A 21,952-nucleotide genomic window follows, 5' to 3' on the forward strand; every position below is an offset into this window, starting at 1 on the left:
TACCCTGTTAGTCCCCCAGGGCAATATGTGTCATTGAAAAGAAGCGAATCTCCAAATCACCATTCTGACCAGTTTTCCTTCTAATAATCATCTCGCTGAAGCCATTGACTGCATAAGGCAGCATGACACCACAGGAGCCTGCAAATCTCCAGTATGCTGGTACCCCATATGCATTCTATCTAACATGAAAGTTATCATAACTGAGCCTGATGCATCCTCACACATGAACTTCCAGCAGGGACCATTGGCAGCAATCAGAGCAGAAAGAGAAAAATAAAAAACACTGGAGACAAGCAACAGGTCTGTCGGCTGGAAGAAAAGGTTAAGTTTTCAATTATGGATCTTTTGCTGGGACTTCCTGTTTTTATTTCAGCAACTGAGGCCGCGATTCTCCCATTGTGACCCGCAGCTTTTCTGTGGGAGACACGCGTCTGCGGCTTTGAACAGGGACTTGTGCAAGCGCCGGGAACGCATGCGCATCTCCCAGAGCTGAATCACCAGTCAGACCATGCCAGAAACCGGCGGGAAGGCAGGTAAGTCATTTAAAACTGTTTTTAATGTGTTTTAAATATGTATATTAGTTAATTATCAGGACCTTTCAATTGAATCTCCCACCCTGCCAGGAGTACTTCATTCCGGTGGGGTTCAGACTAGCTCCCCACATTCGGGGAACTAGCAGGAGACCCCGCCGGAATGAAGGGGGGGGGCAATCGGGGACCCCCCAGGGGGTCGGCTGGTGGGAGGGTGGTGCCCCCTGGGTTTGGGCACCCTGGCACTGCCAGCCTGTGTTCCCTGGCACTGCCCAAGGGGCAAAGTGCCCATGCCCAGGGAGCACCTTGGCACTGCCCTTCGGGCATGGGGCAGTGCCCAGGGGGTGTGGCCTATTATGGGCGGGGCCTAGGGTGATCGGTGAGGGTGGGGGATCCCGCTGTCACTCTGCAGACAGGATCAGTCTGGGATGGAGGGAGGGCAGCAATTGGGGTGGGCTGCAGGGTGGGGGTTCTGCCTCCGGGGGGTCTGACCTCGGGGGGTGGGGAGGGGGGGGGAGGTCTGCCAGGGTGAGGGGGTGGAGGGATTGCCACTGCTGGGGGGTGGAGCCTGGACATTGGGGGGCTCCGGGATGGGGAGGGTCAGGTCTGGCCCGGGAACTGCTGGGGGGGGGGGGCCACAATCGGGCCGTGTGGGGGCTCGAGGCACAGCACTATGGGGGTCCCAGGCTGGTCAGTGATCCAGCTGGCCAGCAAACAGGGAGTCTGACAGATTGGGACCACTGCACATGAGTAGAGTTCCAGAACTGTCAGACTCCGGTGCGAATAGGCCCCGCCCCCTGGGTTTTTAATGAGATTCACAATGGAGCCTCTTCAGTGCACAGAGTGCGGAGATTCAGGTGAGAAGCAGAACTGACAGAACAGTTGGGATTTAGAACAGTTTTCCCGCCAATTCAGCACTTTTGGGAGAGTTGCGGCCTGAATTTCTGTTTTCCATCTCCCATTCTTGGGTGAATTGAAGATTTTCCTTTACTGCCTCAAATAATATTGGCAAAATTGGCACACTTGAGATTTTCTGAGCACATATCACACCATGCAGTGCAGACATCTACAGGACCTTCATGTGAACGACCACCATTTCACACACAACATGAAAGGAACAGTTTATGTCATTCAAAAGTACACACCTCAATCAAAATTGATTCAATTTGAATTCAAGACGTTGTTAGTAAAGCCATTCATTTGTCAACAGATAAAGAATTTGGCTTCCTGTTAAAATGCATGTTGCAAACACAGCTGGTGATACAAAATGGAACTTACAGTAGCAAGGGTGTACATATTTGGGAAGGTTTTTGTCGGATATACTGGCCTCATGTAGGGGGCATGAATTCCGCAAGATCCTAAAACAAAGAAGTTTGTTAACATCGGCAGAAAAGTGTGTTGCAACATTGACACAATGACTGCTACGGGGAAGAAACACTAATGTCTGGTGTCTTATAAGCCACGACATGTCACTTAAATTTGATATGCAATTCTCAGAAATTATCAATTTGCACATTAAAAATTCTGTTTCATTTGAATTCTTACATCTGGATTCATTTATCAATCACGATACAGAGTTCATGCAGATTTGGATGAAGGCAAGAGGTGCACATCTGGAATTCATTAAATGACAGGTTGATCGTTCCATGTAAAACCCAAACCTTACGACAGTAGAAATGAGAGGTATCAACAAAATGAATATGCAAAATATTTCCTGTGCTGTATTAATGTAAGTAACAATCCACATACTAATAAAACCTTTATGGATAGATCTTAACTTTGGACAACATTCTAAAGCAGATGACCACCAATCAGCATGCCAACACAAACGCAAATTACTGTGAATGCTGGAAATTTGAAATATAAACAAAAAATACTAGATTCAGCAGGTCAGGCAGCATCTGTGGACAGAAACAGAGCTAGCATTTCAGGTCAATGACCTTTCACCAGAACTGAAGAAAGTTTGAAATGTAAGAGTTTTTTAAGCCCGTGGAATTTAGGCCAGGGCAGATAAAACATACTGGATGCTCGATGATAATGTGGAGGGCAGGAGAGATTAAATAACCAAAGATTTCTTGATGCAAAAACCAATGGTAATGAGTATAGTAAATCATAGAATCATAGAAACCCTACAGTACAGAAAGAGGCCATTCGGCCCATCGAGTCTGCACCGACCACAATCCCACCCAGGCCCTACCCCCATGTCCCGACATATTTACCCACTAATCCCTCTAACCTACACATCTCAGGACACTAAGGGCAATTTTTAGCACGGCCAATCAACCTAACCCGCACATCTTTGTGTTATTTTAAAGAAACAGATGTTCCAGATGAGGCGTGAATAAAGCAGCTATCTGAATGCACCATGAAGAGCTAAAGAAAGAAACAAGGCAACAAAAAAAGCAGAAAAAATTGAAGTTGAGATGCTGTTCCTTGGGCATACATTGAGCATCACTGGAACCCTGTAGCAGGCCATGGACAGAAAGGTCAGAGTGAGAGCCAAGTGAAGAATTAAAATAAAGAGCGAAATCTGAGGCTCATTCTGTGGATTGAATGGAGGTGTTCCACAAAATGATTCCCCCCCCACCCCCTCCAGCCCCGAACCACACCATTGTACATTTGGTCTCCTCACTGCAGAGGAGACCTCATCATGTATAGCGAATACAGTGGATTAAATTGAAAAAAGTACAAGTAAATCACTGCTTTCAGTTGGAAGAAGGCTTTGGGGCCTTAGATGGTGAGGAGGGATCAGAAACACATCTTACATCTCTCCTGCTTTGCATTTCTATTGAAGTCAATTGAAATAAAAATCAGGAGAGATGTCAAACAGACTGCCCAATTCAATAACATCTATCTTACACAGTTGCATAGGTCAGGGTCTGCCCTTATTGTGTCTGTATAACCTCCTTGAATCCTGCAATGTTTTAAGTAGTCACAATAAAATCGTTACTCTGAGGGAATCTGCTCTGTACCAAATAAAATACAAGACGTTTTTATGCCGTCACTGTAGAAACAGAAGGGTTCTATTTTCTCCAACAGCTTGTGTTATTTTTAGGTTTCAAAGAGTACAGGGTTTGATTCAAACCACAGATTTGTTTAACTTGACTTGCGAATGTTATATTACTTTGTGTAAATCAGTCAGAACCGAAGGGCAGAGGACACATTTACATTGATGGGATTAACCCTTTCCTACTTGGAAACTTTCATTATTTTCCAGGGAAAACAGCCGGGCCTTTCTGGGCACTTGGAAAGATAAACTGCTGTCAGCACAGAAGGAAGCACTTTTGTGTTTCACAGAATAAGGCTTGAAAACTAATCATCAGCTGAAACACTCGTCTTTACAGCAAGGGCTCAAGTTTGATTGAGGCAGATGTGAGGGACAAGTGATCTGTTGGTGTTTGGGAAGAGGGTCTCCAAATTAAAAGATGCCCATTTTCTGAGATTGTGTTCCACAAAATTAGTCTCTGCCACCAGGCCTTTTTGGTATATGCACAGAACAATGGTGTGGAACTTAATGCTGCCTGGCTGGAGTGCTCAGTAAAGACCTTTGCGTTGTGTGTCAGTGAACCTTCATCCTATCGATTGTCCCAGACGTCTACATGAGCTTTTCAGTAGCTGATTATTTCTCAATGGTAAACCATTCAGAGATGGAGGGCCTAGAGAGAGTGGGTAGGATAAACATGACACTTTGAAGTACTTTGCTTTACATAGATAGGGCACCATTAAAAGTGATCTGGATTCACAGAGTCCGATAGCATAAATAGAGCTGATTTACTAAGTTTGGAGAGGATCCCACTTTTAAAAATGCACCATTCATGGTGCTGGAGTCAGTCCGAATCAACTCAGAATTTATTCATCGCAGTTTTTTTAAAGGGATTTTGAATGCCCTGAAGCAATTACGTTATGTTCACTGGTATTTTCAAACATTATTTCTGCTTGCAGAGAATTATCTCAAGGAGTTGTCTGAAGTCACAAATGAGCCGATTTAATCGAGCAGTTTCAGTGAGGCGGGGGGATCAAAGAAAATACTCGAGAGGACTGAGCCTCTGGGTTTACCAACAAATAGCAACATTTTTTATTCATAAAGCTTCTTTTTTTTTACTTTGAAAGTATAATCAGGCATCTTAAAACTAATTAAGGGCGAAATACTGCAAATGCTGGAAATCTGAAATAGAAACAGAAAACGCTGGAAAAACTCAGCAGGTCTGGCAGCATCTGTGGAGAGAGAAACAGAGTTACATTTCAAGTCCGATTAGCTCTGTCTTTCTCTCCACAGACGCTGCCGCACCTGCTGAGTTTATCCAACATTTTCTGCTTTTGTTACCTTAAAATTATTTCTCTTTGTGAGAATATTATAGATTTGTTAATTCAGTAATTAGTTGTTTTTATTCTTTTATGGGACATGGGTGCCACTGGCTGGCCAGCATTTATTGTCCATCCCTAGTTGCCTGAGGGCAACTGAGAGTCAAACACATTGCTGCGGGTCTGGAGTCACATGTAAGCCAGACTGGGTAAGAAAGGCCGATTTCCTTCCTTAAACCAGATGGGTTTTTCCGACAATCGACAATGGTTTCATGGTTATCAGTAAATTCTTAATTCCAGATATCTCTTTTAATTGAATTCAAATTCCACCATCTGCCGTGACAGGATTCGAACCCGGATCCTCAGAGCATTAGCTAGGTTACTGGATTAAGATCTAGCGATAATACCACTAGGCCATCGCCTCCACATAGCTGTATAATATTAAAATTCATTTACATGAATTTACATGAAACAGCTAAGTTTCTTGATGAATATTTACTGTTTCAAATACTTACATTTATTAATACGGTTAGAAGGGATCATTTGAATCATAGTTGTTTAGGACAGTAACTGTATAAAATCCAGGTATGTGACGGCTATTTATACAAGTAGTGGTAATTTGTTATGTGACTGTGCCATTGACGCCAATTGCTTACAAATATCACCTTAAAAAGTGAGAAAATCATCTAGACCAGTGAGTTTCTGAATGGATATCGTAAAATGTATAGGACCTCTCCAAAACAAGCTGCTCCGAACCTCCCAAGCATAAATTCATCCACATCACTTCATGTGAATTTGCTCCAATCTATCCTGATACAGATTGCCGACATACTCCACCTTTCAGTCGCCACATTGACTGAAAATTATTAAAAGGAAAGATTTTCTAGAAATAGCCTTACTTAATTTTTCAATGTTGGGCATGACCTTGGCTCCTTTCTTCATGTATGAAGCTCGAAACCCATCCACAGAGAAAATGATCAGTGGTGAACGAACAAAGCTAAAATGTGTAATGGGTAAACATTAAAGCAAAGGACCTATAAAAATAAGTTATACTAGGTCTTGCTTTACTACATTCAGCAACTTCAAGTATTAATCAATTATACTTAAGCATTTCTTCTGTAAATGTCAAAAATATCTAACTGTAAAAGCATGAATAAAAACAGCTGAACTAAACTTCAGAGATCATCACTAGTAAGTTCATAAGATCTAGGAGCAGAATTAGGCCATTCGGCCCATTGAGTCTGCTCTGCCATTCAATCATGACTGATATGGTCCTCATCCCCATTTTCCTGCCTTCTCCCCATAACACTTCAACCCATTCCCAATTAAAAATCTGTCTAACTCCTCCTTAAATTTACTCACTGTCCCAGCATCCACCGCACTTTGGGGCAGCAAATTCCACAGATTCACAACCCTTTGGGAGAAGTAGTTTCTCCTCAACTCTGTTTTAAATTTGCTACCCCTTATCCTAAGACTACGACCTCTCGTCCTAGAATGCCCCAGAAGAGGAAGCATCTGCTCCACGTCTACCTTATCCATAACCTTTATCATCTTATATAGTAATGATACTTTAGTTGCAATTTGTCTTATAACAATGAACCATTTGATTCTGTGTGGTTACACTCATTTACAAGAAACTCTAGGGATTACATTATGTTGATCAATGTAAGGAAACAAATTTCTCTGTTCATTCTGTGAGCAATCTTTTCAATTCTTTTCTAGCATGAAATCCCAGTTCTCTGCCCACATCTATTGGTGCACTAGGAGTCTCTCCCACTCTTACTGCCAGCCATTGACATGTTGGAAGGATCTTGCAGGTTGACACTCAACCTGTTTGGCCATGTTACAGGTGCGCCTTCTATAGAACCCTTAGAATCCCAACAGTGCAAAAAAGGGCTATTCAGCTCATCGAGTCTGCACCAACTCTCCTTAAAAGCATCTCACCCAAGTCCTCCCCTCTGCCCTATCCCCGTAACACTGCGTACTTGCCATGACTAATCCACCTAACCTACACATCTTGGGACACCAAGGGGCAATTTAGCATGGCCAATCCACCTAACCTGCACATCTTTGGACTGCGGGAGGAAACTGGAGCACCCAGAGGAAACCCACGCAGACACGGGGAGAACATGCAAACTCCACACAATCACCCGAGGCTGGAATCAAACCGGGTCCCTGGCGCTGTGGGGCAACAATGCTTACCACGGTACCAGCATGCCACAGTTCCTTGGCCATCAGGTCCTGGGCTGGAATTCGAACCCAGAGCTTCTGGCTCAGAGGCAGGGATGCTACACGCTATGCATGGAATAGTAGATTTTAATGAGATAGGTAAGCAGATCAACAGCATTACATTTGCAAAATAAAGATTGACATATCCAAACTGAAAGCAAGGGTTGCTTATGGTTTACAACCTGCTGCTCGATCTCATTTCACCCACCCATCATAGTTCTAATACTTAGCCTCTCCCAGTTACCTTACCTGCCTGACTGTGCATGACGTTTTGACAACAGTACTTTGCTATCCTGGGAGAGAAGTGCATGTTGTTCTGCATACAGTAACCAGTTATCTTACAATGACACAGCACAGAAGCAGGACATTCAGCCCATCATGTTTTGGTGGAGCTTTCCAATTAGTTCAACTTGCCTGCTCTTCTCCCACAACCATGTCTGTGGAGTTTGCATGTTCTCCCCATGTCTGCATTGGTTTCCTCCCATAGTCCAAAGAAGTGCGGGTTAGGTGGATTGACCAAGGTAAGTTGCCCCTTAGTGTCGGGGCTATCAGGGTAAATACATGTGGTTACGGGGATAGGGTCTGGATGAGATTGTTGTTGGTGCAGGCTTGGTGGGCTGAGTGGCCTCCTTCTGCACTGATTCTTCTCTGGTTCTGTCAATTATTTTAAACCCGTATCCTCTGGCTACCAACCTTTCTGTCACTCGAAACTGTCTTTACTTCTCATTTACTCTATCAAAACCTTCCATGATTTTGAATGCCTTGATCAAATCTCCTCCCAATTTTCTCTACTCTTTAGAGACCAACTCCCACTTCTCCATTCTCTACACACAATCCTCACCCTGGATACCATTCTACACTCTCTTCTGTACCCTCTCTAAGGCCTTGACATTCCTCCTAAAGTCTGATGTCCAGGAATAAACACAATACTCCAGCTGAGGCCTAACCAATGTTTTATACAGGTTCAATATGTGATCTTCTCATCAGCAGCTTTACTGGCCTGGACTTTCATAAAATCCCTACAGTGCAGAAGGAGGCCATTTGGCCCATCGAATCTGCACCAATCACAGTCCCACCCAGGCCCTATTCCCACAACCCCACATATTTACCCTGCTAATCCCCTGACACTAGAATCAATCTAGCATAGCCAATCAACCTAAGCTGCAAATCTTTGAACTGTGGGAGGAAACCGGAGCACCTGGAGGAACCCACGCAGACACGGGGAGAATGTAAGCTGAATAGCCCTTTTCTGCACTGTTGGGATTCTAAGAGTTCTATAGAAGGCGCACCTGTAACATGGCCAAACAGTTGAGTGTCAACCTGCAAGATCCTCCCAACATATCAATGGCTGGCAGTAAGAGTGGGAGAGACTCCTAGTGCACCAATAGATGTGGGCAGAGAACTGGGATTTCATGCCAGAAAAGAATTGAAAAGATTGCTCACAGAATGAACAGAGAAATTTGTTTCCTTACATTGATCAACATAATGTAATCCCTAGTGTTTCTTGTAAATGAGTGTAACCACACAGTGACCCGAGGCCAGAATTGAACCCAGGTCCCTGCTACTGTGAGGCAGCAGTGCTAACCGCTATGCCACCATGCTGACTTGCTGCTCAATCTTGCTATTTTGTTCAGTACAATTACCCAATAGAAGCATAACTGGTGTAAAGGATCACAGAATTTTAAACACATTTAGCACAACGAGTTTCTGCAATGTTTTGCACTAGTTTTATAAGCACTGCACTAGAAACCTGCCTCACCCGCATAATGCCCATTACCCCAGGATGAATTAATCATTACTGAGAACTTCTGCTAATTGCATGTGTTTTCAAGCCTTCAAGGAAGCTCCAAAAATTAAACTGGATCTTTTGGTTGCTATGACACCAATAGGAACATTTTGAAAAGTTGCAAATGCATTTTTCAAAACAAAATTAATAAAGAATTAACAACTGTACCCCAATCTAAATAAAAAACTCTTGTATATTTTGATTGAGATTTAGCAACTTAAAATCAGATTTCTCACTGGTGGTACATCGACATTGTGATTCAAAATGCTTATTTTCTTGTGATAAACCCATGGTAAACTGTATGAATTAAGTGGTGCTCAGTTATTTCTCATAAATACATCAAGGAATATTACTCAAAGCAACTTTTTTAAAATTGCCTTTTAAAACACAACCCTATTGCATGGTTCATGACAGATTTTGCAAATGGCAAGAAAAAAATGAGCGAAAGTGGAAACTTCGGGTGGAAAATCACTTTTCAGAACAAAACCAATTTTGGATAATACTTGCACCAAAATCAGCAATTGCATCCACTACCCTACTATCGGTCAAGTGCTGGTGGTGGGACTCATTTGTTGAATGTGACACCAACATGTACTGTCGCTACCATTTCTAATGTTAAAGGGGAACATGATAAAAGTAACAGAGTGCATGTGGCTGAATCTCCACCAAAACACTGATTGCTGAATTATATTGATCAGATATAATTAATTAATTAGATGTAATATACACCAGAGACCCTATTCAAATAGATTATTATAACTGAAGTCTAATTTTTTTACTGAAGCCTACATTATTAAATACCATAGAAAATTAATTATTGCAGGACCCAGTTTCAACTATGAATGCTGGACTGTACTTACCCTGCTGGGCAATCTGGTGTCTTCAAATCTTCACAATCTTCATCCAACCAACGTGTCCCACCTAGTGTCAAAGTTTATCATATAACTGACAAAGATGTTGACTATAGCACTAACACGCAATAAAATATGAAGCAAAATCTAAGACATTTTATTCCAGACTTAATCATTGGCTTTGGTATTCTTCAACCTTATTAATTTTTGCCAACTTCAAGAGGTAGCATATTACACAGCAAGTGTTCTCACACTCAGTCCTAACCAAAACACTTGAATTTTCTGTCCATTAAAGTGTAGAAGCATCAAAATAGAAAAAAACCCTCTACAGGTATAAAGTATATCTGTAAAATCATCTTTCAAGTTTTTAATAGTATGACAGTAAATATTGACAAAAGCTGCAAAACATTTATCTTTAAATAAAAGGTTAGATGAGTCTTAAAATGTCTTCATGACAATGATTTTTTAAAGTACGCAACATATCTTTAGCTCAAACACTTAACAAAAGCCTACAATACACCAGGCAATCCTCAAGAAACCTGACTAGAGTAACTCCCAGTACTGTAAAAGTATCAAAATGTGTTCAGTGAAGGAGGTCAACAACTTCACAACTGATACCACAACTTCTTAAAAACATTAACTTGTTGAGACTTACTGATGTGTATAGAACACAAGTCAAACAATTGTACGCCAACCCATCCCCAACCCAATAATTCATCAGCTTCACTATTTAAAAATCCTTAAAGCATCAACTTATTTTTCTAGAAACTTGAAAGCCTAAAAATTATTTCAGGTGCAATTATTGGATGAAAACAAATGGGTAATACCCAAGTTAAAATTATGTGCATGAGATTGTCATATAAAAACACAGCAAAATGTCTATTATCCGGCTTGTGTAGAGAATGGGTGATGCCAGTTAACCAGAAACCCTGGCTGCCTAAGAGTTCCACGCTTTCAATCAATCAGAAAGCTCCCTGGGTGATCTTGTGGTGATGTGGGTATTGGGAACTCACAAAAGGTGTGGGAGCGTTTAGATCTAGTGAGCGACACTGAGGGAACATGGTACTGCAAAACAGTGGGGGAGCCTGAGACCACAGCGGGGACAGGCTGCAGATAAAAACCAGTCCTGGATTGAAAGGTTTTTGGCAATATTGTGAGAGTGGGACGAACAGGAAATGAGTGTTAACGCCAACTTCTGAGGGATGAGAGACATTGCCAATCACAAAACAGACCTGGCAGAAATTCTGGTCACTTGTGCTGTCCGTTTACACCACCTAATCAGTTCTAGTCTTCAACCTTCTTCACTTCTGCCAACTTCAAGAGGGAACATATTACACAGCAGGTTTTCTCATATTCAGTCCTCATCAAATTGCTCAAATTTTCCGTCCACTAAACTTTAGAACCAGAAATTGTGTGCCCTGACCATAGCAACCACTTCTCCAATCAGTGCTCCCGTGGGCCATAATAATACGCTCTGAAAATGGGAGCAAATACATCCGTGCCAATGCATTATTGGGCCTGAAGATGTTGGATAATGTCCTCGGTATCATAATGTAGTCTGGGATAATATGGTTAGTGGGAGGACCTGGAAATCGGGAGTCCTCATGCGCTATTGAAGGTAATAGACCAGTTGTACTCATTCAAAAGGCAATCGACTGGCATAATATTTGCAGAATGGAATAAAACACTTTCAGAGTGGGATTTCCGCCAGCCATATTTCCTGTTTTTCCACAAGGCAGGCTGTACCAGTAGGCTGTCTGACGGCAGAGTTAAATCTTGGCTGTTCAGTGTTCTTTGGCCGCTGGAAGTGCTTCGTGTAAGAAGTAGACATACGCTGACTTCAGTTCATGATTTAAGAATCTAAGACCAGTGACCAGTGGTGTTCCGCAGGGCTCTGTACTGGGACCTCTGCTATTTGTGATATATATAAATGATTTGGAAGAAGGTGTAACTGGTGTAATCAGCAGGTTTGCGGATGACACGAAGATGGCTGGACTTGCGGATAGCGAAGAGCATTGTCGGGCAATACAGCAGGATGTAGATAGGCTGGAAAATTGGGCGGAGAGGTGGCAGATGGAGTTTAATCCGGATAAATGCGAGGTGATGCATTTTGGAAGAAATAATGTAGGGAGGAATTATACAATAAATGGCAGAGTCATCAGGAGTATAGAAACACAGAGGTACCTAGGTGTGCAAGTCCACAAATCCTTGAAGGTGGCAACACAGGTGGAGAGGGTGGTGAAGAAGGCATATGGTATGCTTGCCTTTATGGGACGGGGTATAGAGTATAAAAGCTGGAGTCTGATGATGCAGCTGTATAGAACGCTGGTTAGGCCACATTTGGAGTACTGCGTCCAGTTCTGGTCGCCGCACTACCAGAAGGGTGGTGGAGGCAGGCACGCTGACATCGTTTAAGACTTACCTGGATAGTCACATGAGCAGCCTGGGAATGGAGGGATACAAACGATTGGCCTAGTTGGACCAAGGAGCGGCACAGGCTTGGAGGGCCGAAGGGCCTGTTTCCTGTGCTGTACTATTCTTTGTTCTTTGTTCTAAGACCTCATGCAGAGAAGTGCACTTCTGCAGCGAGTTGTTAAAGAGGACAAAGTGGTCCTTTAAATGAGGAGTTGAGAGTCACAGCCGACGAGCTCCAACTCCGGATGTCTCACTCTACTACCCCGATCGGGGAGGGAATACTCTCAGTCTGAGGCCCAGAACCCACGCAGCACTCCTAACTGGCCCAATTGGCACTTATTCAGCATCTTTGAGTGGCGGGCTCAGAGATCTGAACATCAGCCACTTCCAGGTGCATGGCCCATGCGCCAGCACATATTATTCAGCCCATGGAGCGAGATTCCCACTGTGTTTGGAGTCCCTAAAAAGTATGGAATAGTCTGAAATTACCTTTGCATGCAGCTTGATAGTTGGTGCAGCAATCTCCCCTCGTCATGCAGTCTTCAGAACACTGACAAATAAAGTCCTCATTCCGTGCTTCCCCACAACGCTCTTTGTTGCACTCCCATGCTCGACCTAGAACACATGGCAGTAGCGACATCATTAGATAAATGAGTACCCAGTAGGTATTCAGACCAGGGTTTTCAAATTACCATTGTTTTCCTTGTTTTTTAACAGCATTTTCATTTCGCACTGATATATTTCATGAGTCAATAACACACTACATAAGCGATAATCGTTACTCTATTTCCCTTTTACAAAAAGTTTTATTTTAATAGTACACTGGCATCAGAGAACATTCTCAACGACTGAATATTCTAGTTTTCAGGGGTTTCAACTCTGTGGCCATCAAGTGGCTTCTCAGTTATGATCCCACAGCATTCCTGGACTGTACATGGATTGAAATCCTTGGAATTGGAAAAGTTGTTTGAAAATTAACCTGCAGTTGGTCTCAATAGCATACCTGACTATCTGTCAAGAATCTCTGTCCGCACATGCATATTGGCTCATTCTCACTATTCCCCATAACTCTGCAACTAGGGTTTTCACTTTGGCAATGTAACATGGGCAAATGAACCCCTGAGGAATGCAAACCCTTTCATCGCTGAGTTAAAATTCGGCTCTCGTTTAAGGAAGTTTAGTTCGGCCATTACCTTCCCTTGTGTCTAGTAGTAGGGAATGGTAAATTGAAACATCCCCCTAAGTTGGCCAGCAAGAAGATTTGAGAATAAACAGAGAATGTGTTACATTGTCTTGAGCAGAGCAGAGGTGAGATGGGGAGAGTTACAGGGAATGATGAGAATGAGCCAAAGTGCCTACGTGGTAAGAGATCCCTGACGGATAATCAGGTAAACTGCTGAGACAATTTCCGGTTAATTTTCAATTAACTTTTCCAATTCCAAGGATTTCAATCTACCTACAAACCCTTTGGAATGCTATAGGATCATCCATGTAAATCCACCTAATAGCCTCTGTGTTAAAAGCACAATTAAAATATTCAGCATTTTATTGTGGGTAATTTGACAACTTGTAAAGGTATTGATACAATTCACCAACAGTTTCACCTACATACATAACCAGCATTACATGGAATTCTGTGACCTATCTACTATGTTTAAAAATATAAAATGATGACAGAAAAAATAATTATTTAGAATATGTGGATAATAAGGCAAATGTATTGAGTACCTTATGAACTTATGAACAATATTACTGACTTTTAAACAAATTGCTTTATTCCTTATGGCTAGAATTAAAGCAAATGCTTTAAAAATATTGCGTCATCAGCTAATAGACAACAGTCCAGTAAATTTCCAACTTTAATTATCAACTATTTAAATATGCATCAAACATAAAAACACATCTCCAACCCACAATCCCATCAAGTACATTATATTTGTAGACAAAGTAATTCAGTGAGCTGCTCCCAAGCCTCTGAATGGGAACAGGTTAATCCTACATAGACTAAACTGGAGATGCCGCCCCCCCCCCTCCCCCCCTCCCCCCCCTCCCCCCCTCCCCCCCTCCCCCCCTCCCCCCCCCCCCCCCCCCCCCGCCAACCCCAAATTTTCACCAGGGCAGGAGGAGCATGGGGGGGCAGAGGGATGAAGGGGGGAGAGTGAAATTGCCTGCATTAACTGGGCACATCTAGGTCATTTAACCAGCCGTTTCACAGTATTCCTTCTAAAGTCTCAAAACTCTGGGGGAGGTGCTGGAAACTGTAAAGCTAAACAGCTCCAGCCTGTCAATGTATAGGCTTGGCAGCTTTGATCAAGTTTTATTTGATGGAAAAAAAAATGGAAGTTTTGAAGTAAATCTATTCTACAGTAATAAATCTGTGATACACAAACATTTCCCTCCGAGGCTCTGGCTCTCCAATTGCCCTGGCCAATTTGAAGACTCTGATGCTTTCTTTTTAAAAACCACACATGGAGCTGTCAAATCTAGTCAGAATATTGCTGCTTCCCTGGTGGCCCATCTCCCCATCCACATCCCCACCCACTAACAAGCTGCCAGTTCTAACCCCTCACCTCCACTAAACTTTATCTTCTTCCTATCGTGGTGGGTTAGAAACCTGGAAACTAACCCGCTTCCCAAATCCAGCCTCCTCACCCACAATCTGGCCCCAGATGTTTTCTGTTTGGGGAACCTCTGACATGGACTCACTACCTATCACTCTGCTATGCCACATTAGTACCAATCACTCTACCATACCACATTGGTACCATACCACACTAACAAACCATAGCGGTACCACACCACCCTACCATACCACGTTGGTACCAGACCAATGGTATTACAGGGGCACATTGATATTCCCCTGTCTACATCAATGGTGATGAAGTGGAAATGGTCGAGAACTTCAAGTTTCTAGGTGTTCAGATCACCAACAACTTATCCTGGTCCTTCCACGCCGACATTATAGTTAAGAAAACCAACCACTTTCTCAGGAGGCTAAGGCAATTTGGCATGTACACTGTGAATCTCACCAATTTTTACAGATGCACCATAGAAACCATCCTTTCCATATGCATCACAGCTTGGTAAGGCTCCTGCTCTGACCAAGACCACAAGAGGCTACAAAGCGTTGTGAACGTAGCCCAGTCCATCACACAAACCAGCCTCCCATCCATTTACTCTGTCTACACTTTCCGCTGCCTCAGCAAAGCAGCAGTATAATCAAGGACCCCATGCACCCCAGACATTCTCTCTTCCACCTTCATCTGTCAGGAAAAAGATACAAAAGTCTGAGATCACGTATCAACCGACTCAAGAACAGCTTCTTCCCTGCTGCTGTTAGACTTTTGAATGGACCTACAATATATCAAGGTGATCTTTCTCTACACCCTAGCTATGACTGCAACGCTATATTCTGCATCCTCTCCTTCTTTCCCCATGTATTCTATGAACAGTATGCTTGTTCTGTATAACGCACAAGAAACAATACTTTACACTGTATCCCAATACATGTGACAATAATAAATCAAATCAAATCAAAACCACCCTACCATACCACATTGGTACCACACCATTCCACCATATCATTTCAGTATCATACCAAGCTACCAAAGCACATTGGTACTATACCATTCCACCATACCATATTGGTACCACAGCACCATATCATACCACAGTGATGCTCCACCACTCTACCATATCACAATCTTAAATGTTCCAAACCACAGTTATATTTTGTTAGAAAAATCTGAAATGTTGTTGCTTTCAATCATACCACAAATATTTGGTGGATAAAATGTGTAAATTGTCCCATGCCATTATCAATGGCACAAGAGGAACCAGCAATGCTGACCCAACTTGAAAAACAAGCTCCAGTAATAAAGACCTACAGGCTTCTAATCTGTTCATTGGAAGTCAAGTCAGTGACCATCTATTGGACGCCCACAACTGTTTCATTTAAAGAGGGAATCAAGCAAACATGCCCATCACTTCCTGCTCTATGTACGGGACACTTTGTCTGTATAGCGCGCAAGAAACAATACTTTTCACTGTATACTAATACATGTGACAATAATAAATCAAATCAAATCATCAACAGGCATGTTCCGTCAGCCACAGGGGCATTGCAATCTGGTGCAGAAACCTTTGCAGAATTATCATCAGCTGAGTGACTGAAGGTATCAGTCAGTTGTGCAGAGCTGGACTTGACCTGAATGAGAAGCTGATGACTGTGGTCTGCTGCAGTTTCACACGAGAACTTGTTAAACTCACCTGAAGAGGGCAGGCAAGTGTAAAATAGGCATGGTCAGACCTGCATCTTATTAACTATGACCTAATTGGAAGACCACAATGCTGCTGCTAAAAGTGTTAGCCCCTTCAAATGAGCCATTTTTAAGTGTATGACTTTACAGTGTAATACATCACAGTACACCAGCACTATACGATGGTTAAATAGTTTCAATCAAACTAACTTACTTGCCAGACCTCTTGCTTGAAAATTGTGACGTGTTGAGTGACCTAAAGAAGGAAGACAACAGACTTACAGAAATGGAGGAGTAAATAAAAATGCACAGGTCTCTAAGTTTTCCTTTGGATATCTTGAGTCAAAATTAGATCGATCTTCTGAACTTGTGTTCAAATATTTTGGTTTTCTTGGGCAGAAATGGAAAAATGGGGAGTTGGTAAAACCACATCACCACACATGGAGTGGAGGGGCTAAAGGAAAAGCCATGACAGACCCCAGAGCATTCTCTCAACCACAGATGGTGCATGGCATAACGGAATAAAGGATGCAAGGAAAAATAATTGGAGGGTAAGTCCCCTTAGAAACAAAAGGTTTTGAACATACTGTGAAAAGCACGTTTGATCTTCCATTTAGTACCTGTCTTCAAACAAAGTTGATCAAAATCTAAACAGCAGCTGTTATAACTTTTGCACAAATTGTCACAGCGACAGTTGGGTGGGGTCGCCTCTTGCAGTTCAAAACATCTGCCCCTGCATGACCCAGGAGTAGGACCTCGGGCTGAATCTGAAAGAACTGTGTAAAGCAAGAACATAAATATCAGTTAGAGAGCACTCTGTAGTCAGCCAGAACATCACTGAGAATTTAACTCTCTAACAAAGAAAGTGTTCTTCATATATAGTCAACAAAATGAGTTCTGAATTCTAATTAAATATGTTCCTCTTTGCTGTGATGTTGAATTCTTCATCAACAAGAAAGATTAAAATTCTAAGTGGTGTATTATTCAATTACATTACACATCCTCTACAACAAACACTGGGCGATGGTAGCTAAAATTAAGTTGCAGCTGCAGGCAGGAGGTAGTTATCATAAAACTTGGGATGAGGCATTAACTGATCTCACAGATGCTAGGAAACTAAACTGTAGCCATAACGCAAGGCCAAAAATGGTTTTGATTATAACAAAATTATCCAAACAAGAGAAGATTTTGGCCAGAGCAGATATCAATAACATATGTTCTAGGTTCATTCAAAAGGCTGTTCTGCCTCAGATGTGCTTAAAATGTTGAAAGAGGAGAAAAAAAACCTCTTTTTTAAAGGTCCATCCCCTTTGGGACGATAACAAACTCCATCAGGGTCATGTACTCCCTGTCCACAAGAACAAAAACAAATACTTGAAGGAAACCGGCAATATTGCTTCCAATTTGGACTCTTGGAAAGAGGTATAGCTTATCACCACAGAATGAAGAGACAGAGCAGATGGTCTGTTTAGGAAAACTTTAATCTATCCTGTAAGGAAGCAGAACGACTTTTTTAAAAACAATAAGAAAATCTAATCTTGAAGGCAGCTTGAAGCATCCATGCAGAGATACACAGCACAATATCTGTGAACAAGTTGGTGCCTCCTGCATCCTTTTTGTATCCTCTGAGTGATAGTAACACTGTAAATGTCTTTGCTATTTGATTTTCATTATCTTTTAAATATATTTTTAATGTCAGGTATTAAGAAATCTGTATTTGTGATAAAGTAGTAATTTATAAAAATAATACATTTCAGTAGTTAGTTTCATCTGAATAGCAATCAATATAATGTACATTTGTGGCATTAATGAAATAAGTGAAAATAGTGAGTAAATGAAAATAGTGATTATGTAGGAATTCTCTCTTTGAGAGCCTCAGACAAAATGACATCTACAAAGTGGATGTTGGGCTGTTTTTAACATGTGAATAATTAATATTATTGGCACACAATTGCATTTTTGAAGCTACGCTACTAAATTAATGGGGCAGTTATAGTTCATTTCTCTTTTATCCGGTAATGGACATTATGACAGTCATAACTGGCTGGGAAGTTCCATGTAACTGGTGTATGATGAATGATTAACAACAGTGATGCAATGCCTGAAAGCTGATTGAGAAATGATCTGATTACCAGTAACACCACAAAAACTGTATACGTTACCCTATTTTAACAGTTTGATGGTCATCATTTCCAAACGGATTCAGAACTTTTTACATTATTTCTCAGAACTATTTCCCCAGTAATGTACTTAATTTGCTTTTGATTTTAAAATGAGCAAATGTCAAAACGTCAATTTAATTGGTTCAATAAATGTCGATATACAAATGTTGCCCATTTTCATGCAAGAGGAATTTAATTCCAGTTACTTATTGATTTTTTTTCTGAACTGATAGTTAAGTGAAAAATGGAAATCAAATCAGTTTCCTTTCCAAACTATAGATTTCTAAAATTATTTTTAATGAACCTGAACTCTGTTAGCACGTGGTTCACTGATTATAACTGTTTGGTCATCAATTCATCAATTTTCATATTCACAACATTTTTCAAAATATACTTTTTATTTGAAAGCATATCACTTATTCATCAAAGGAGCATGCACATTTTTGTACAAAATTACTTTTATCAAGATTTATATTTACATTATTATTGATCTGTCCAAATGTTATGCATAATGGCAAAAAGTTCACTGAAGTATCACTGAAGTTTGGGGATGAGTAATCTGTAGGTTGAACACAGTGCAGTGTCCAGCATTTGAAAAGCTGAAGCATACAGAGAGTAGTTGGCTACATAAAGTGTGTAAGACACAAGGAGAGATGATATATTAGATCACCAGGATGTGTGTAAACTAAGATTTTTTGTTCTTAACTTGAATTTATTACCATATGAAAAAGAGCAATAATTCACACACACAAACTCCAAGTGCAGGAGCCAGTTGAGGAAATTGACACATCTATGTTTTCAATATATAAATATTTCCAAATTACACCTATATTTAAAAAAAATCTGTCTACACTTCTCATTTTTAAAAGTTTGCCTACACTTCTAATTTTTAAAAATCTGTCTACACTTTAAACGATGATCTAGGTCCTCATGCTAGGTACATTAACACACTGTTGTCATTTCCCTCAGCATTACGGTTGGTGTTGGAAGATATGTTTCTAGTTCCTTCTGTTGCAATAGTTCCTATTCAAATTCATGTCACTGTTAGGTTGTTCTTCGCTCGAGCATTCAGGAATCAGGTAGAGAAAGATAATTGAATGCCCAGCCACCTCAGTGAGAAACAGCTTCTTTGGAAATAGGCATAGCGGTCAGTGTCAACCCGACAACACTCCAGTCTGAAACAATATATAGGCACCTTAAAATTAAAGGGAACAGCAATGAAACTCTCTTTTAATGAACCCAGTTTGGTGTCATTGTAAATTACTCGCAGTTTACATATACTCTTCTCGTGATTTGAGTTCTTTTCACAAATTAAATGAACACACAGTTCCACTGCATCGACTGAAACTTCCCATTGCATCCAGGTTCTATAACATGATTAAATTTATCGTGGTTATAGGTGTAAACTTGGTAATATTTTTCACTAAGGTTATCACTGTGTTTAACTTCTGCGGCACGCACTGCTAACATGGACCTTGATGTGCTAACATGTTTCTAAAGCTATCCTCTAGGTCTCCGCACCGTTTAGTGTCAAATTGCGGCTGGAGTTCCTGCGATGATCAGGAAAATGCTGAAAGGTACTGAAACAGATACCCAGACCATCAGAATATTGTTTTTTCTTCATCTGCAGTCTAATGCATGGTTCAGATATTAGTTGTATTTGTGTCAACTCACTTTGGAAGTGGACGATTTGCAATACAGGGAGTGTAGAACTCCTTATACTGGACATGGAATAAATCACAGCACAACCCAAACTCTATCCAGTCCAATATCCCCTCTACAAACCTTGTAACGCCGACTATAGATAGACAATGCAAAATAAAATTAATGAAGTACCTTCACGATTGCTCGTGTCTCCTGATCTTTGCAAGCGGCGCAAGCTAATTCCTTGGCAAACATTTACCCCGACTATGAATGTCAATAGTGAAATGATCTGCAAACAAAGATTTATATCAAAAAGAGTAATGATTAGCACCCTGAGCAGGGCTGGGACACTTCTATTTTTATATATTTCACAGCTTTGACTGTTAAGCGGCAGCAAATGTTCCCAGACAGGACCCCGTGTAGTGGCAGCCCACAGCATACATGGTGCTATTCCCAGAAACACAATTCCAAATCCCGGGCAGATCGACTGGAGAACAAATACCGGTTCTGCTGGGGAGTCTACTGTTTTTTTTTTAAAAGGCCCGCTAACACCACATTGCACATACCTGGGACAACTTCAGGTCACAGATTTTCAGCATGGTTGTGAACGCGGTGCTTCAGTCCAAGTGAAGAGGATTCCTTCCTCGCAACTGGCTTCACTCCCCCCACCCGCCCAAACTAAGATCCCACCTGTTCAGGTTGTCAATCCCCTCTCTCACTGGCTCCACTTCAACATGTTTCACATCGAGCAGCAGATGGGGTTTTCGTTTATTTTTGTTTTAAAACAAAAAAAGATTACACCTTGCTAACAAAAACAAGAAAACTTGACACGTTTTTCTCTCTTTGTCAAAAAGAGAGAAACAGCACGTGGATTCCCCCTGTCTTTTGTGTATTTTTGAGCTGGAGAGGATCTGAGCTGTGGAGGCAGCTAAACGTCCTCACTGTTGTTTTTCAAAGACATCTTGTTTCAGCACCAGATAGTGGAGTCTTTGTCTGGGGAAGAGGCAAGGCGAGCTGTGTGATGCACAGCTGCCCCCGTTAGCAGATCTCTCTTTAAAACAGCGCTTGTTTAGTAGGAGTGCGTTTGTACCAGCTTCCTGTCTGGCAGATTTCTCCATTCCCCCGCCCCTCTCTCTGTCCCTCCCTCCCTCCCTCCCTGCCTGCCGTGCTCACAGATTGTAAAGATGAAAAAATAGAGGCTGTCGCAATCGTTGGGGCTGAGAGCGTCCGTCAACAAACAGAGAGAGAAAAAAACCCAAGGCTGGTTAGTAAACATCAACTTAAACTGTGAATCCACTTCAGCCCAGCGCAGTTACAAGAGAAAGCCTGCTTCCTTTTCTAACGCCCTCTGTCGAAACAAGTCACGACCTTTCCTGGTTACCTGAGTGATAAGAACATCTTTAAAGCTACAAAGTTATGCATAAAGCTTCATTTCACTCCTCTCTCCTACAGTTCTGTGAAGAGGAAGTTTATACTTGAGGAAGAAAGGCAAGAGTGACTGTGTGACTCTCAATAAAAGGACAAAGGAGAGCAAAGTATTTTCAGAAGAGATTTGTCACAGATTGTATTGAACAGACAGTTGGATGGTTTAACGACAAGAACACGCATTGGTACCCGTTGATGGTCGTACAGGAAAGGCAGCACAGAGTAAAACTAAAAACAAGCAGTGGCAAAAGCTGTGGAAGTTCAAAACCAGAAAAAAGTACATTATATATCAAGAAAAGCTCACTTTTGCTGTCCCTTTTTTTAATAGTTTAGTTCCTGGCAGAATGGG

The 21,952-nt window shown here is 41.6% G+C and overlaps 1 protein-coding gene across 1 annotated transcript in view; it reads right to left on the reverse strand.

Moving 5' to 3' along the window:
* The window catches only part of enpp2 (ectonucleotide pyrophosphatase/phosphodiesterase 2), an 88,952-nt gene extending 67,638 nt beyond the window's left edge, over window positions 1–21,314 (reverse strand). The window contains exons 1-8 of the mRNA XM_078216508.1: window positions 20,745–21,314; window positions 20,371–20,467; window positions 16,993–17,148; window positions 16,587–16,628; window positions 12,603–12,728; window positions 9,708–9,768; window positions 5,732–5,829; window positions 1,809–1,888 (exon numbers count right to left, since the gene is read on the reverse strand). Of these exons, the coding sequence (XP_078072634.1) occupies window positions 1,809–1,888; window positions 5,732–5,829; window positions 9,708–9,768; window positions 12,603–12,728; window positions 16,587–16,628; window positions 16,993–17,148; window positions 20,371–20,467; window positions 20,745–20,777 (693 nt within the window). The 5' untranslated portion in view covers window positions 20,778–21,314. The remainder of the gene's footprint in view (window positions 1–1,808; window positions 1,889–5,731; window positions 5,830–9,707; window positions 9,769–12,602; window positions 12,729–16,586; window positions 16,629–16,992; window positions 17,149–20,370; window positions 20,468–20,744) is intronic.
* Between the last annotated feature and the right edge of the window lie 638 nt (window positions 21,315–21,952).

This window comes from Mustelus asterias, chromosome 7, assembly GCF_964213995.1.
Source record: "Mustelus asterias chromosome 7, sMusAst1.hap1.1, whole genome shotgun sequence".
NCBI classification, from domain to species: domain Eukaryota; kingdom Metazoa; phylum Chordata; class Chondrichthyes; order Carcharhiniformes; family Triakidae; genus Mustelus; species Mustelus asterias.